The sequence below is a fragment of the Pseudopodoces humilis genome, chromosome 5 (assembly GCF_049639895.1).
Source record: "Pseudopodoces humilis isolate 2021_Gansu_Grassland_sample_001 chromosome 5, ASM4963989v1, whole genome shotgun sequence".
Taxonomy (NCBI): Eukaryota; Metazoa; Chordata; class Aves; order Passeriformes; family Paridae; genus Pseudopodoces; species Pseudopodoces humilis.
The window spans coordinates 45,736,913-45,752,457 of record NC_142204.1 but is presented as its reverse complement, the minus strand read 5'-3'; the positions used below and the strand labels follow the sequence as shown (position 1 = coordinate 45,752,457).

At 34.5% G+C, this 15,545-nt stretch overlaps 1 protein-coding gene across 3 annotated transcripts in view; it reads left to right on the top strand.

Moving 5' to 3' along the window:
• The window catches only part of PNPLA8 (patatin like domain 8, phospholipase A2), a 37,790-nt gene that overhangs the window by 11,444 nt on the left and 10,801 nt on the right, over window positions 1-15,545 (top strand). For all 3 annotated transcript variants that reach the window (XM_005519277.3, XM_014248887.2, XM_014248888.2), the window contains exons 7-8: window positions 2,534-2,591; window positions 4,793-4,987. In XM_005519277.3, the coding sequence (XP_005519334.1) occupies window positions 2,534-2,591; window positions 4,793-4,987 (253 nt within the window). The remainder of the gene's footprint in view (window positions 1-2,533; window positions 2,592-4,792; window positions 4,988-15,545) is intronic.

The window sequence follows — 15,545 nt, the reverse complement described above, 5'->3', positions numbered from 1 at the left end:
GGCAGCACATGGCATAAAAGGCTCTCCTGTTTGGCAAAGATGTCATAGTTTCCTGGTACTACTGTTGTTGTCAGAAGAGGACGAAAGTTACAGTTTTGCCTTTTCCATTGAGTGCTCTTTCTCCAGAGTATTTGCATCACTGCTGTAGCCCATTAGAATGTTTCTTCCAGCAGATGGTTGGCAATATGTTCTTTATAGAATTATTGAAATAAGTGTTGCAATATTAGTGACTTGAAGCAATGAAAGAGCAATGTTTGTGAAAGAGACTCATTTAAGTAGGTCATGTCTAGAGGACATAGGTCACAGACAGACACAAACAAAGTAGATACATGGAAAAATAGGATGGCACAAGAAATTATGTGTAAAGTAATAACCAATGAGTGCAACAATGTAAAATGCTTACAGGATATAAAGTAACTTTAATATCAAAAGTGATTTTGGTCTGTTTTCACAGTTTAATGAAACAACTGTATGCTTGTGTTCAAACAATATGATTCAGTGTGTGACAGCTGGGATTGAAAATACAAAAAATACTATAGTGCCATTATATTAATTTACAATACAGTTTAATTTAAAATATTATTTACAGTCCTGGTTTCCCCATTTTAGAGAATATTTCTGTTGCAAGATTGGGGAAAAAGTAGCCAGTGACCTAAAGACAACACACATTAGGAGCCTTTATCATTAACAAAAGCAAAAAAGTTAAAGTGGTCCTTTGAGATAGTAAGACTTACCAGTTTCTTCTTTTCTTTGATAACAGGGGACTATTCAATAGAACTAAAATTAGAAGACTTTATTTTTTAACACAGTATGTGAATAAACTGTGGAATTACTTCTGCTGTGGCTTTGTAAAAGAAAATTGAACAGTGAGACAAATACATTTATTTAATACGCAATCACAGTATTAATGCTAGCAATAGAACTAAAATAAATGTGAAGGTCATATTAAACTTCTCTCCTTAGACTGTAAATGTCTGAAGCTGCACAGTAGTTTAACTAGTCTGGAGTATCAGTTTCTGGCCTCCATAAAAAACAGGATGTGATGAGATAGTTACTCAGTTCGATGGTTCCCATAATTAAGCAGAGGATATTGCTTATGAATTTTTTTTAATCTTTGCATTTGGGGTTTGGGAAAAAATACCTAATGCAGACATTTCAGAAGTAGATGAAAGTGATGCAAATCAGCAGGTGTCTTTGATATCTCACCTCTGTCAGTCTCATTTCTTTTATACCTACTTCATGGTTCTGCGTGCCTTCATCTCCTTCTGTAATCAGTTAGTGAGTGCAGACGTCACTCTTCCCCTTCAGTCTGGTGATTCTGAGACTAGAATCAATGCAAAAATAAAACAGTGCTACTGGTACAAGAATTGTGTCAGCGGGAGTTTTCCATCGTAAAACTGGAGCCTGCCTGCCTTCCTTCCTCCCTGTCAGGGACATGTATGCAGCCATCCTTCAAGCACAAATATCCACTAGAAGAGCAGCAAATTTTCCTAATTGCACGTACAGTCTGCATGGAGGACTGCTGCTGCGGTAGCCTTTTAAGCTTCTTTTATCTTCTGACCTGAGTAGATTGATAATGGTGGTGATTTTAATAGTGGAAGCGCTACTCCCTCCTGTCATGGGTGCAAGCTGTAGATGGATGACCTCATAACAACAGCACGTGGAATATCTTTTCTTAAAAAGTGTGGCAGTATGGAAAACTGTCATTGCAGAATGAGGTAGATGCACCACCAGTGTTTGGGTGGGCTGTGTTCTAGGGGAGGAAGAAAGCTTGCTGATTTAAAGAAAAGCCTATTTGGAATCATTATCGGTGACCACCTACTCTGTAAGAGTTCTATACCTTTATTGTAAGCAAATCAAAGTTGAAGTATATGATGAGCTGAGATTACTGGCTAGTATGGTAATTTGCTCCAGTCTCCTCTACTGTGCAGAAGGGCTGTCTTCTAGTTAGCAACAGGAATACTGACCCTGATATGATGAGAAATTACAATGCAGACCATGAGTGTGATTTATAAAAAAATTTTTTATGTGAAAAAATATTACCTCAAAAAAGAACGGTAAATGCATATTGGATTAGTGTTATGGAAGACTACATGTAGATGTTTTAACTTTCTTCTAAATGATATGGAATGCCATCTTTCTGTCTGTAGCTTTTGTTCCTGTACTACTTACTAGAATGTACTACAGAAGAATGCTTTTCCTTTACTGTAGAAGCACTTAATGATTCCTAAATGTAGCAAAGTATTTTGCCTAACTATGTAATTGAGTAATCCTAATGACTTATGGTTAAATATGTGAACTGAGTACCTTAAATTAAGACCTTTTCACTCTTCAGACTTATTTCCAACAGTCTAGAAGGTTTGAAATATCCATTCAATCCATTGAAGTCAATTGTAGAAATCTGATTGTTAAAGTGAAATACAAACATTGCTCCTTTTAAATGCAAAAGTCTCAGAAATAAGGATGATAAAAATATATGTCTTGTTCATACTAAACTGATGGAGCATTTTCAATTTTTTATACTTTCTTGTAGAGAAAAAATGGGCTCAAATCTTATGATTGAAACTGCAAGAAAGTCCAAATGTCCAAAGGTAAGTACTGTTTTTTAAGGTAAATACTAATTGTATATTTCACAAGTACTTCTAAGAGTTCTGAGTAAATTCTATACACAGAAGAATATTGGATAGACAGAATGAATGTTGAAGGGCTCTTTAGGTTTCCATATGTGATAACCCGTGCTATTGTTTCTTTAGGTTTCCATATGTGATAACCCGTGCTTTTAAAGGATAAAAATTAATTAGATTCTTAACTTTTGGCAGCAGTTTCTCATATTTTTATACTTCTTGTTGGAATATATTGCAGAGATGTTGAAAAAAAACCCTGTAAGCATAGAAATACTGGGTCAACATTTTGGGGTTGTGCAATGCTTGGTTTTTTCATGTAAGAATTCCAGTGTCTGGAGATCCTGTCATGTCAGCTGTGATCTGTGTTACTGTGTTGTAAGAGGACAGGGGTTTTTCTCACTTTGTTTGGAGTACCTGTTTTTCTCCAGTCATGTTTTTGGGCCCCAGGACCTCTTCTCTTCCTGTATGATAGAAAAGGCAGCAAGTCATAGGAGGGGTGTTAGATACAGCAGCAGCACAAGAGTGAAAGATGAGAAAGCATGGGTATTTTATTTTTGGTGAAGGATAGGGTGTGAAGAAAGAAGAGAAATATAATAGGATATATTTCAGAACAATCTGTAATTAACAGGTGTTTTGGTGTCATAGCACTATATTCAAAGCTTTACTGTTAAATGGAAGATATTCACATTTTTCTAAACATAGAAACATGTGCCTTACTGACTGCGTTCCTAGTCCATGTCTAAAACAAGGACATGAAAAGGCTGGTGTGGTATGTTGCTTTCTGAGAGAGAAGCTATCCTATGTTGACTTGAAAGTTATCTTTGAACCGGGATCTTTGGCTTCCTTCCATGTTCTTCAGTAATAAAATGTGAATATAAATAGAGTTGAAACTAGCTGTTCCCAGTAATCACTTTATAGTGCTGTCAGTGGTGGCACTCTTTACAAGGCACAGCAAAATCAAAATAAAACATGCAGTTCTGTGCTCTGCTGCTGTTAAATTCATTGCAAGATGGGTTTTTCCAGAAGGTGCTGAAACTTAGACTTAGACTGCTGTACATGGGTATTGCCAAAAATGAAAGTATCCTTTTAATAAGTTTTCTATTAAATTTTCTGAAGTTATTTTTCTTACCGCTTCTGGTAGTGCTTAGAATTAAACCCTCCTTTTGAGAAAAACAGGAAACTTTTCCGCCATCAAATGATGGAGTTCGAATCAGGCAGTTTTGCTTTTGCATTGTAACATGGAAGTTACACTTTTGTTTCCTGTAAGGATGAATTTACAGTGAATAAAATTATTTAAATTAAGTAGCTGAAGAGTGAAAAAGCATATAGTGATATCACTATATGCTTATGATAGTGCCATTGAGTAACATTTCATGAAAACACCCTACTCTGTAAAACAGTAAACAAGATGGAATTGAACACCCACTTGGCTGCTAAAGAGGGTTGTTTCCGACAGTGTCAGCCAAGCTGGCTGCATCACCTCTAAAGGCCTTGCACATTCTAACACTCATCCATAACTACATATACTTTCTGCTTGTGGTTAGATCTGTAAGATACATTCTTAGTTGGGGCTTTTTCAATGGAAATACCATTTTGACTTTTCACTTAGATAAACATATGTGATTTCTGTTATTGACATTTCAGTATCCTTACCAAAAAACCTTGAAAGACTTATGCTTGACTCTTGTGCAGCAGAGATTCTTACTACAATTCTTTAACTCCAGTTGCAATATTAAGCAATTATTTTCCTGGAGAAAGAAATTGACTGACAGTTCTGACATTCATATTTAATGGCATTGTTGTATTGCTGGTTACAGACTTCTGAGAATTAAATACTATTCCAAAAGGAAAAGTATTTAAAAATCATATAGTTGACACAGCATTTTGTTTTAATATCATGCATATTCATAGAAACAGAATAGCCAGTGGAAACAATTAATTGCAGGTTAAAAATAGCATTTTCTTTAGGGATTTGGGTCTCTTGTTTGTGTTTTACTTTCACTTTTTAAAATTTAAACATTATAAAAATGTAAATAAATAATGAACTTAGTAAAATGCTAGAGGTGCATTGATGTATAAATTGAATTTCATATGGTGTGAAGCTTTCATTCTCATATTATGGTTATTATCATCATATATAACTAATTTTGTTCCTCCTCACTCACTAGGTAGCTGCAGTAAGTACCATTGTAAACAGAGGAACACCACTGAAAGCATTTGTGTTTAGAAACTACAACCACTTTCCTGGTGTGAAGTCCCATTATATTGGAGGCTGTCAGTATAAGCTGTGGCAAGCAATTAGAGCATCATCTGCTGCACCAGGTTACTTCCAGGAATATGTTTTGGGCAGTGATCTTCATCAGGTAGGTTGAAAACTTCTCCTTGAGTAGGTATTTTCCAATTTTACACCTGAGAAAAAACATGGTTTGAATCTCTGAATCAAAACTAAGCAAATAAGTTGGTAGCACAGAAGAAATTTAGAACAGATGGGGTAAGAAAGGATATTTTTAGCTTCTATAGCCCTTACAGAACTAGAAAGGCTTAAAAATCTTAGTCTTCTCAGTACAAACCTAAGCTCTTCTGCTGTTGCTTTCTTTTCTGACTGGAAGGAAACCTTATATGAGTTGTAAATTGCCTCTGACTTCCTGCTTGCAACTGGTATTTCACTGAGCATTATTTCACTAAATAGATGGTGTAACTTAAAAATCTAACAATACTGTAAAATGTAGAAAAACAGGTTATACACTCAGCATAATTTTTATTAGTGCACTATTTCAGTTTATGGTCTACTTTTTAATTCTTTCCATTGATAGCTTATTCAACTTTACCCTGGTTCTGGGCTAGTAAGAGGAGTAAGAGATGCCGCAGCAGTAAGATTAAACTTGGAGGACAACTGCAAAAGAAATTCCCTTGAGGATAAAGCAGTGTCTCCTATCAACAGTGCATGTTATTTAATTGTATTACAGCCTCTTAGCGACTCTGATATGTAAAGAACAAAGCAAGTTAATTTCTTTTTTTAACCATAGGGTTTTAGTCCTCCAGTGCCCCTGTATTATTCTGCAGTTCTCCTGGTTTTCAAAGAATACTTCTTGCAATGCATACTAATTTAGAACTATTAATATTTATTTTAATGAATACCCGATGCAGATCTTTGGCAGAAAAGACCACAAAGGGTTACTGAACCAGAGACCTTCAATAAAGAGAGCATAGGATTGAATCATTTAAGTTTAATGAAAGCATCTGTTACATTTGTCATATTAATTCATATGATGGCATTAGCCTCAAATGCTGGAAAAAAAGAAAAGTAGCATATCTTGAGTAATAAGATGTACCTGGATCACGTACAGGTGTCCATTGGAAGACTGTGTAATATCCTTAGGGTTCTCACGTGCTTGAGTAGTACTGAAATTTAAAGGCTAAGAGATAAATGAGTCTAAGATGAAATAGAGAAAAATTAATTTGAGTAAGAGGTGATAAAAAGAAGCATTGGTACAAACAAACAACTAAAATTTCATCTGGAAAAAGCATATTTCTATATTTTGATTCAACATGTATAAAGTGATGAAATAATTCAGCTATATAAAAGCTCTGTATAAATTAAGGGGTGAAAGGCTCCCATGGAGGGTAAGGTTCAAGAGATCTGAAATTTCTTTCATTTTATTGTTTCACTTTTTTGTTTAGTAAACTCTTCCCCCGCTCCTTCCCTTATCTGACTGGCCCCCACAACCTTCCCAGTTATGGTACATCTTGTTATCCTCAAAACATTTTAATCAACTGCTATCTGAAATAAGCAAACAAGTTTTGAGGGTTTTTTAAATCTAAAAGTGGAATAACACATCAGGTTCCAAGCCAAAGCACTGCTTGAAATCCTGAAATGTGTTCATGTTCCATATGGCCAAGGAAAACTGGGAAGGGAGCTGCTTTAGCCTTGGGAGCTGTTCCAAGCTACTTCTTAACTGATTGAATGGGTCAGTGTTAATCTATGTGAAGAAGTTTTCTTTCTCTTCTCACCTTTCCACCCCCTCTTTCCTTGAATTGAAAGTACTTGGAAATTGATCTGTGCTTTTACATGAAAGATAGCTGAATAAACAATATGATTTTATAACTTCTGCACAGTACTTTATACAATTGTTTGTCTTAACATAGTTTTTGAATTGCCAGACTTGTGTGAAATTCAGTAAGGCTGGTACTTACTTCATCTATGTTAGCTTTTAAGTCCAGTTTACCAGACTACAGAATGTATAATTAGTGTTAATGGAGATCAGATCCAGTATTTTCAGACACAAAGGGCTGGAATGAAGTCTACTTTATTTTTTCTTTGCTCCAGAGTCTTTGGACAAAGCCCTTCCATCTGATCTTATAAACCCTGTTTCTCAAGTTCAACATTCTTCTCTATTTGATATATTATAATTACTGGAAAGCAAGGTCTTAGGATGCAATTCACCTTTGTCAGCCATAAAGAACTAAATATGGTCTCAGTACTAAAACAGTTTATTGTAGTAGAACTAGAAGCTAAATTTTCAGATTCAAATTTTTTCATATTAGCTGAAAAATATCTCTTCTCCCCAGCCAGGAATGTTTAAACACTTGAATTCCTATAGTAAACACCTTTCATGTCTGACATGCTCTTCTTTCCCCAGATTACACTTTTCTTACCCCTTTTCTTACCACATCTCTATTTCCGTAATAATTTGGTTTGTGTGGGGGTACTTGGATGTCCAGGTACTAAGTTACTACATGGCAAATGCTCCATAACTGTTTTCATGCAGCTTTCTAGCAGAGATTATAAATCCACTGCACACTCTGAAGCAACCTTGAATCCCCTTGTTTTAAACCTGGGGTAAGAGCTTCTGTGCACGTAGCTGATTGTTACCCTTATTTTCCTGGAAGTTAATGGTGCCTCATTGGAAAATGCTAGTTATTCAAAAGTTTAATCTCTGCTGAAATATCCAACATTAATTGAAAGAAATACATATGCATAAATACATTTTAAAATAGAATCCTAAATGCAGTCATTCTTCCTTAAAATAGCTTTCTTATTAAAATATGCTAATACTGGTAACTCTTTGTTCTTATAGTTCATATCATAAATATGGGAATAGTAGGTTCTTGTTAAGCATCTTTATTCTGAAAATGCACTGCAAGTGTAATTTTAAGTTCCTTGGTCAGTAGTACATTTGTAGTGTATATGGAAGATCTTGCTCTTTTCTGTATGTACACTGTCTAACAAATTGAACTGCTTTTGAACTACATGAATAAATGAAGCATAACATTGTTAGATATTCTTGATAGTATGTGATTTTTGAAAAGTGCATCAGCACAGTGTGCATTAAGTGTAAATAATAATTCATGCCGAAGGCTTCAAAATTTTAATATAGTGTCAGAAAGATGGTATTTTAAGAATTTTTTCATTGATTGGGAACTTCCATTAATCAACATAATCTGTTCTCTGAACATAAACTGTGCTAGTTTCTTACTAATTTATCTATAACCTGCCTCTGAAGTGTTGATATTTCTAAACAATTCCAAGAACAGAGGTATCAAAAATGTATGTGAAAATTCAGACTACTAAGTACAATATTTGTATCCTAGCTTTGAAGTTTGGGACTCTTTAAGAATTACAGAGAGCAGGTTGTGTATTTGTTTATCAGTTGGTTGTACGTTTAAATCTGAATGAGAAACACTCTGGCAGTTCATCTGACTGAAGACTCTTCAAATGTGTGAAAATATTTATTTTGATAATGGAAATTCAGTGTACTATTTTAGGGTCATCCTGCATATTTATGTCTTACGTTATCTAGCTTTTGTTGGAATCAGTCTCCTTTCATAAACTGTATGAAGTAGCTGAATGAGAGTTACATGTAGGGTTGAGATAAATTCTTAAAGTTTTTATGTATGACTAGATTCTTATGGTGGAGTCATGGCTGAACTGAACTGTTGGCTTCGAGTTGCTTTTCTGTAATTGTAGAGTTATATGTGTATTTGTGTACATACATGTGTGCTCTTTCAGTGGAAACATTTCAATTTGATTTCCTATACTGGGCACTCTCAATGTAAAGTGTCTTCATTTTTTAATGAGGTAATAAATTAGTTTTTACAATTTTTAGAAAGAGGTTTCTAGGTGTCTGAACATTACTTGTGCTGCAGGTGAGCTGATGACTTGGTTTGTTAAATTTCTGCAAAAAGCCATCAGTTGTTGCAAACAGCAATATTTACATTCAGGTCAATCATGCCGTGCTATCTGGTTCCGCTGTCAAGTAGGAAAAAACAGAGCAGCTGTTGGTAGATGAGGGGAGTAGGATTAATACTCTTTGTGGTTCAAAAGAGGAACACATTAACATTCAAAGGGATTTAATCCCTGTAACATGCTTCTCCAGGGAGTCTGCAAGTCAAGAGAGACCAAGTCATGATGTTACATTATAGAAGCTGTATTGCCACATGTCATTACCTTTATTTTAAAATGTATTTTTTTAAGCACCGAAGGCTCTTAACCTCTCCCCAGTCCTGCTACAGCCAGTGACATTTTTTTCCCTCTACTGCCGACAGTGGGGTGTTTCTGATATCTATTTTTTTCCTTTTTTTTTTTTGCTGTACTGTGAGAAGCATTTGAGGTACTCAATAATGTCACTTCAGTAGACAGTAAAGTATGCTGAGGAAATTATTAATTAATTAAAAGAGCAATTTAAAATGTAAGAAAATCATTATGCACACTTCATTTAATAGCTTTTACACTAAAAACTAAATTCGTCCCACAGGATTAATTCAAAGGGCAGCAGAGGTTGTGTATGTGATGGTGGTAAATTCAACAAAGCCACAGATTTTTCTCAAATAAAATATACCAAATTTAATACAAAGTACTTGATCACCTCTTTCTTGACAGCTTCCCATGATTCCATTGCTGTATTACAGTTCCCTTTATTATAGTGCTGATGTTAATCTATAAGATTGTTCAAATAATTGTGTTTTCTTTGAGCAAGATCAGATAATAAAGCAGTTAAATTGGCACCTAGTCTGTTAGTGGAGTTTTAATAATGCAGGTGTAACAGGATGTGTGATGAGAATACAATCTAAAAATATAAAAATATATGTAGTAAAATAGATAATAAAACTAAAATTTCAAGTTACACCTTCATTGGAAAAAGATAATTCATGGTTTCCACATATTTTTCAAACTTTCCCTTTCCTTTTAAGAGGTAATAAAGCTGTAAAGCCAATTCATCTCTGTAGCTTGTTACAGGAGAGGCCTTCAAAAGTGATTCACTTAGTGCATCCTACCCTAATTGGTTTTACATGGTAGCTTTTAAAATTAGATTCAAGGGTGCTTCCCAGGCTCTAAGAAGACATAGAATATAGGTCACATTGAAGTTCTTTTCATTCTTAGGATATGCCACGGTGATCAGTATGCACCAGAGCTTATGCAGACTGCTGTTTAATAGGTGTATCTTGTTCTCACAATGATAGAAACAACTCTTTCTTTGTTTCTCTACTTGTTGCCATACACATTTGCCTACAGCCCTCAAGGCAGTGTTGCTTGCTGTTTAAGGAAAAGGGAATTTACTGGAACATGTAAGCTGTATGGATATCTGCATTTCTCTCTTATGGATTCTATAGGTTTGGATAACAGCTCTGAAGGTGGATGCACACTGTGCAGTTTACCGGCCTTTGTGAAATTGCTGTAGTTACTGTACCATTGGTATTTCGCAAAGCAGACTGCTTGAAAGATTCCCTGCAGGGGCTTGCTAAGTGACATGTTATTGGCAGATTTGTTTAGTATAATGAAATTGACTGTCTGTTGTTTAGGCATTTAACTTGGAAGCATTCAAATTTTTATCTCAATTGTTTCAGAGTGACGTTTTCCTAATGCAATCTTCAGATTGCTTATTTAAAAGAAGAAAGAAGACCTTGCTCTCAAATAAGCTGTATTCATTTAACTATTTTTTGCAAGACTTCTGAGTCCATGTTGCTTCAGTGGCACTGTTGGCCAGCTAGTATTTCCTATAAAATAAATCTTGTAAAATCAGAGGAGGTTGCATAGAGTGGAAAATTATGAACTGAGTCTATTCAGTAAACTCTGTACAGACAATCTAGGTTTTACATTCATGTTCTGATGTTGCAGCCATTGTTTCTTAGATGAAAATAGCTTATAGCTTTTATTTTCCTAGGTGGCATATTTGTCCAACACTGACCTAAATGGGGCCATATTTCCAAAGAAAATAACGTTGTGATATTCATTGCAAATAAAAGCCCAAGGGTGCAGTGAGACTATTGATATAGTTTTACCTATTGCCTCAAAGAAAGCTTGATTTTAAAATATGGTGGTCTGGTGCTTAATGTGAAAAATCATTTCATGTTTTGTCAACTACCATCAAGCCTTGAATTTGCCTTCTGTTGTAGTTTAGGATGCTGCCCTATTTTCATGTACTGAGCTTCTCTTCTAATACAGATTAATCTGTGGTGTTCATTTTGCCAATCTCTTCAAAGTTTCTTTGCATTTCAGTGTTTCTTTTACTTGGGGTATATTTGTGCTGTTATTTTTAGTAGCAGATATATACATATATTTTGAATATTGGTTACAGAATTTAATTATTTCAGCTGACATTTCCATAGGAAAAAAAAATATAATCAGGGAATACAGAAAAAACAATTTCTCTCAGGTCAAATTTAGTCCTCTGTCATGGTCACCACAACAGCATCATAGGCTGTAATAGATGATGATGTAAAGCTGTGTTTGCTGTTTCTACTCTTGCAGAAGGTTATTTCAATAAAGTATTTCTTAATTTTTCTCATGGCCAGAAAATTTCACATTTTCACTCTTAAGTCTGTTCCTAACTAATGGATACAAATTCTTCTAGTGCAAATACTGTTCTCTAATTTAATTAACTTTTCTTCTTGTAGTATTTACCCTTCTGATGCTTATATAAAAACATATCTTATTTTTATTTTTTTAGTCTTAGGTATGCCAGTCTGTCTCAGTTTTGCAAAACAGACTCTGTTCTCTTTGTCATCCTAATGGTCTTCCACTGCACCTGCTGCATTTTGAGTAATCTTTCTTGAAACTGGACTATTCAGTATGTTTTTTGGCATTGTGCAACACATCGTGCAATGTTGCAATTCTGCATATACTAGAATAAAAATTAGCACTTTTAAATCAGAAACAAAATTCAGAGGAGTTAACTTGGTCAGGCTGTAACACAGTATTCCATGTGTTACCATAACAATATGATGTGTTTCCTTTTCCAGTGGAAGATACAGCTTAGAGTTACACTTGCCTTTCCAGCTGAAACTTTATATGTTGGTGGTTTTAATCATTATGTGATAGTTCTCTACTCAGAGATTTCTCATGATGGTTCTGATATCAACTATATTTTGTCATCTGGCCATGTACGTCTTAATTTAGGGGACTTGTGAAAGTGCAGAATTTTTCTTTCAGTTCTTTCTCCCCATCCACCTGCCTCCGCTGCGGATACAGATACTTGGTAGTTCATGTCCAAATCCTGAACCCTTCACAGCAGTTATCTTCAATAATGGATTCGCTTTATCTCTTACATTTTGTCCATTTAAGATCAAATTCTTTAGCTGCAAACATAGTTTGTTTCAGTTGCACTGAAATTAAATCTAATGCTTGAGCCAAAATGTAAGGAAGAAAATTCTTAAGAAATATAGGTAGCTTGCCCAGTTCTATAAATAAAGGAGTTTAGTTGGAAATCCAATTTTAGTTTGCAATTGCAATATGAAAGATAAAAACAAATTAGTGGAGTCTGTAATACATTTAGTTCTGAAAGTTGTCTGTAGAGGTAGCTTACAGCATTGATTGTTACATGGTTTTGAACAGATGAATGACCAACATGTTTTAAGTAGCATTTATAAAGGATATATCAATAATGAGCCACCTACATTCCCTATAGGTCACTACTAGTCTTTCTGTATTTTTCTCAATGCATTTTGATGTTCCTGACATTTTACTGTTGTTTAATAAGCAAGCAGCTAAAAATGTAGACCAATTAATTAGGAAAACTAATATCAATGAGTAATAGCAATAACATTGATCAAGTTACTGATGTAAAAATGTATTGAGTCTAAATGTTTCCATTGTTATCTTGTGAAATAAAATTTAATTTTTTAAGGTTTGAAAATTTAACATGGTCACATTTCATGAAGACTAGGATATCTCCATATCTAGGATTCCTTGCACACTTGTAGTGGCTTAATATTAATGTAATGGTTTTCTGCAGCTCCTAAAGCTTTCTCCTTAGTCCAATATATTCTGCCATAGCAAATAGGGTATTTATGTGCTTCCTAAGTTGAATTTTGTTAGCAAGGACAAAACTTTTAGACTTGAGTATCCTGGCATCATCTGAATACAGAAGGATTTTATTCAGACCCATGGGTTGGGGTTTTTTTTGGTTGGTTGGTTTGGTTTTAGGATTTTTAACTGTACTATTGAACCTTGCCCGTGCTTCACAGGTATTGTAAAAGAACCTGAGTCTCTCTGAGGTCAGTGTAGGTTCAGCCATCGGGGCTCATTTTTCCCTTAGGTTACACAGTGTGACCTTTACTTGTCATATTACAGGCAATTCATCATTTGGCAAACACAGTTAAAATACATACTGTTTTTGTGATGTGTGCTGTTGTTAGCAGCAGAATTAATGTAGTTAGGTCTGTCATGCACAACTTACACTTTTAATGAAATAATCTGACAATATGTTTTATTGCCAAGCAATTATTTCTTTTATGACATCTACTGATATTTAGCAAACTTCCTCAGCATCCTATAGGCATACATTTTCTGTATCTGACATAAACCCATAAATTCAGTGATGTCTTCAGAGCAGCTAGTCACTTTCTGTGAATTAATGACTCACTAGTATGGGCTAATAATTCAAGATAATCACTGAGGCGTCTACCTCAGACAGGCATTCATTCTAATGAATGTAGAATATATTATTTAATGTTTTGTATGTAAGAGCAATAGTATTGACAGTTCTCTGAAGCATTGAACATGACATTTGGGTGTATGCCAATTGTATTATGGTGTTGCTTGGGAGAAAAATTATAAATACTGTATGAAAAAACAGTTGAACTGAAATGGAAGCTTTACAGTAAACTTTAAAACGTTATTAGATTTATTTTTTTTTTACTTTGTCATGTGATCTCAGTATAAAGTCTCTCTGCAACTGGTGTGGCAGAAGTACAAATATAATTAATGCAACTTCAGATTTTCTTTAATTGTGAAAGAATGCACTAATAGAAATTTAATATTGGTGTCATTCAATAATATAAGTACAAATGCATTTAATTTTCATATGAAAATTAATGTACATTATTAACGTACAAATGTTTTCTCTAAATTTTTCCCAATGCCAGTTCAAGGGAAATCCCTTTTTCACTGCACTCTTCAGAACTATGACAAGTAACTTAAGTGTTTATTTTTCAAGTGTCTAAAGAGAAATAATAATTTTGAGACAGCATTTCAAAATAATGAATACAAGATATTTATTTCAGGAATCTAAAGGAGTGCTCTGCTTCTCCCTAAATAAAGAATAAGTTCTTTCTGTAATTGTTAGAAATTTGGTGTATAGGAGGATTGCATTTATATCTGTCACCAATTAGGGCCTCTGTTGGGAATCAGCATATTGCAGAATATATTATAATTGTATGTAGATGACCCAGTAGTCTCCTTCTTAGCATGAAGCAAGGGTGAATCTTCCCAAATAAATTGGATTAAATATTTGTATAAGGAGACAACTGTAGGTCATTGTACGCTTTATAAAAAATTACTGAAGTTATTTAAAAAAAAATCTCACTTAAAAAGCAAAGTGGAACACACCATTAGAACAAATTGTTCTTGGTCACTATACATTTTTGAGATTTGTTAGAAATATTGGCATCACCATCCATTGCTTGTCAGCAAGGTAAAGAGAAAACAATTTTGCTTCTGTCCTGTTTCATGTTTATAAAATTTTATATATTTTGACAAATAGTTTGTTTATGAAAATAAAGATTTCCTGTCTTACTGGGAGCTCCTCTTCATCAGTTTCATCCTCAGTAGTACTGACCAGTCTGACTGATTACTCCCAAGAGGAGAGCTATAATTCATGTATATTTCAAACATACGTGTATATATGTAACAGAATAACATAATCATGTAATCTTTGTATTGAAAAGGGAGTATTTGTGCTGAATGCTATATATGCTATGTTTATTGTATAGTCAAATCTGAATATATAGATTTCTTTTTCACAAAGCATATGTCAAAAACTATAACTTTTTTAGCCCCGTGATGCTTGACTGAGGAAGCCTTAAAGCTTAGAGTACATGTACTGACATTTTCATAATCACACTGGGTGCCCAGAGCAGTGAGAGGACTAGGCTGGGATGTGTATCTTGAAGTTAGCTGAATTGATAGACCTTACTACTTTAGGCAGGGAAAGAATTCTCCTCTTTCTCATTCCTGCCCTCTGAGGACATTTGCTGCTACATACATAAATGTATTGAGATGATTTTATAAAATGATTTGACAAGGCATACCCATTTACTTACTGAAAGTAGAGTAAATGTTTTTAAAATAGTTACTTTAATTTTTCTAAGAAATAACCCCTTATTACTATGCAGCAACTCCTCAAACTCCTTATTTGCAGCAACTAGACTTATCTTAAGCTTATCTTAAGCATGTTTATTATATTTATGTTGACTTCAAGCACAGAATTTAAAAATACTTCTCAGAAGTCCATTCAGAATCTTAGCCTGTCTTGTCCTGTGATAGCTTTGTACTAATTCTGTCTCTGCTTTTTCACAAAGACGATAAAAGTAAACAACAGAGCAAGTCTGTAAGAGTGAACTAAAATGCAAAGCATGTCTGCATAGGCAGTGATGTGAAGTGGTTACTATGGAGCCAACAAACTCAGCTTCCAAATATCAGAC